Below are 1,211 nucleotides of genomic sequence, written 5' to 3'. Positions count from 1 at the left end.
GAGATGCAGCTCCCAGCTCGGAGTGATCCCTAAGGCTCCCACCTCCGAGGAGCAGAGAACTGAAGCCTCTTGTGTGTCCCCCTCTCCCCAGGACTGCCTGAAGGCCTGTCAGGAGCAGATCGAGGCAGCTCTAGCCGAGAGCCTAAAGCAGGCGTCGCAGTCACAGCAGGATTTCAGCGCCAAGGCGGCGGCGTACGGGGGCAGCCAGCCCACCAGCACCCCCACAGACGTCACTGACGTCAACCTGTGACCAGCCCCTGTCCCCGAGAGCCGCCCCTCGCCCTGGGCACCCCCAGCTCGCTGCATCCCTCCCACCCTGCCTCTGCCTGCCAGGGATCCCTCCCTCCCGCTGGGGTGTGGAGCAGGGTCTGTGCTCGGAGCCGCTCGGCAGCCACTGCAGGTGGCTTGGGGTGAAGCGACTGGTGTTGTGGTGTCAGGGCACAAGAATGCTGGGGAGGGGAGCAGGACCCCGAAAGAAGTTGGAGTTGTTTCTGTGTTGGTGTTTCCCTGGCTCTCGGGGGTGCTGACGGTGACTTCCAGCCCCATGTGGACCACAAATCACGGACAGCGAGCCCTGACCTGCCCTGCAGGACCAAACCCCCAACTCCTCCCCCAGCCGGGGGCTGTGGGGCCGTGGGAGGGACCTGCATGTCCTGGAGGAGGGAGATACTCCCCCATTTCCCCCCGGGCAGGGGGGCTCTGGACCTGCAGGGTGGCCCCCCAGTCCCCATTGCTTCGTGCCAGATTCCTGCAGCTCCGGGGGGAGTTGTGTGGCTGCTTCTGCTGGGAGGGGAACTGTGGGGCTTGTTTGTTATTGCTGTTGGATTCGGGATATTTGGGGACGTGTTCCCCTCCTGTGTGGACGGCAGGAGGGTCCTGGCCTTGGGAGGGGGCAGGTTTGGGCACCGTCCCCTCAGATCTCGCTGGCCCACAGAGCTGCTTAATTTATTAACTGCTGGGAAATAGGGAGGGAGGAGATGTGGCATTCCTTGCTGTGGGGCCTGGATGCTGCTCTCTTCTCATCCCGAAAAAGTGCCTTCCCCCTTCGCCCCTTCCCTGGCTCCCTGGGCAATGGGAGACTCTCACTTGGAAGCTGGTTGGTCCTTTGGTAGCTTAGGCATCAGACTAGGATTTAAGGAATACCTTTGAATGTGCTGCTATAGTCTGGGATGCATCTCCACCTTCCCAGGGCAGGGATCTCGGATCACACT

The 1,211-nt window shown here is 62.2% G+C and overlaps 1 protein-coding gene across 1 annotated transcript in view; it reads left to right on the top strand.

Annotated features, from left to right (window-relative positions):
• Positions 1-250, top strand: part of LOC114071008 (G1/S-specific cyclin-D3-like) — an 11,707-nt gene extending 11,457 nt beyond the window's left edge. Inside the window, exon 3 of the mRNA XM_027908663.1 lies at positions 92-250. Within this exon, the coding sequence (XP_027764464.1) occupies positions 92-250 (159 nt within the window). The remainder of the gene's footprint in view (positions 1-91) is intronic.
• The last annotated feature ends 961 nt before the right edge of the window (positions 251-1,211 follow it).

The sequence above is a fragment of the Empidonax traillii genome, unplaced genomic scaffold (assembly GCF_003031625.1).
Source record: "Empidonax traillii isolate 1590-97213 ecotype Southwest subspecies unplaced genomic scaffold, ASM303162v1 scaffold1783:size61636, whole genome shotgun sequence".
Classification (NCBI taxonomy): domain Eukaryota; kingdom Metazoa; phylum Chordata; class Aves; order Passeriformes; family Tyrannidae; genus Empidonax; species Empidonax traillii.
This window is presented reverse-complemented; position numbering and strand designations above follow the sequence as displayed.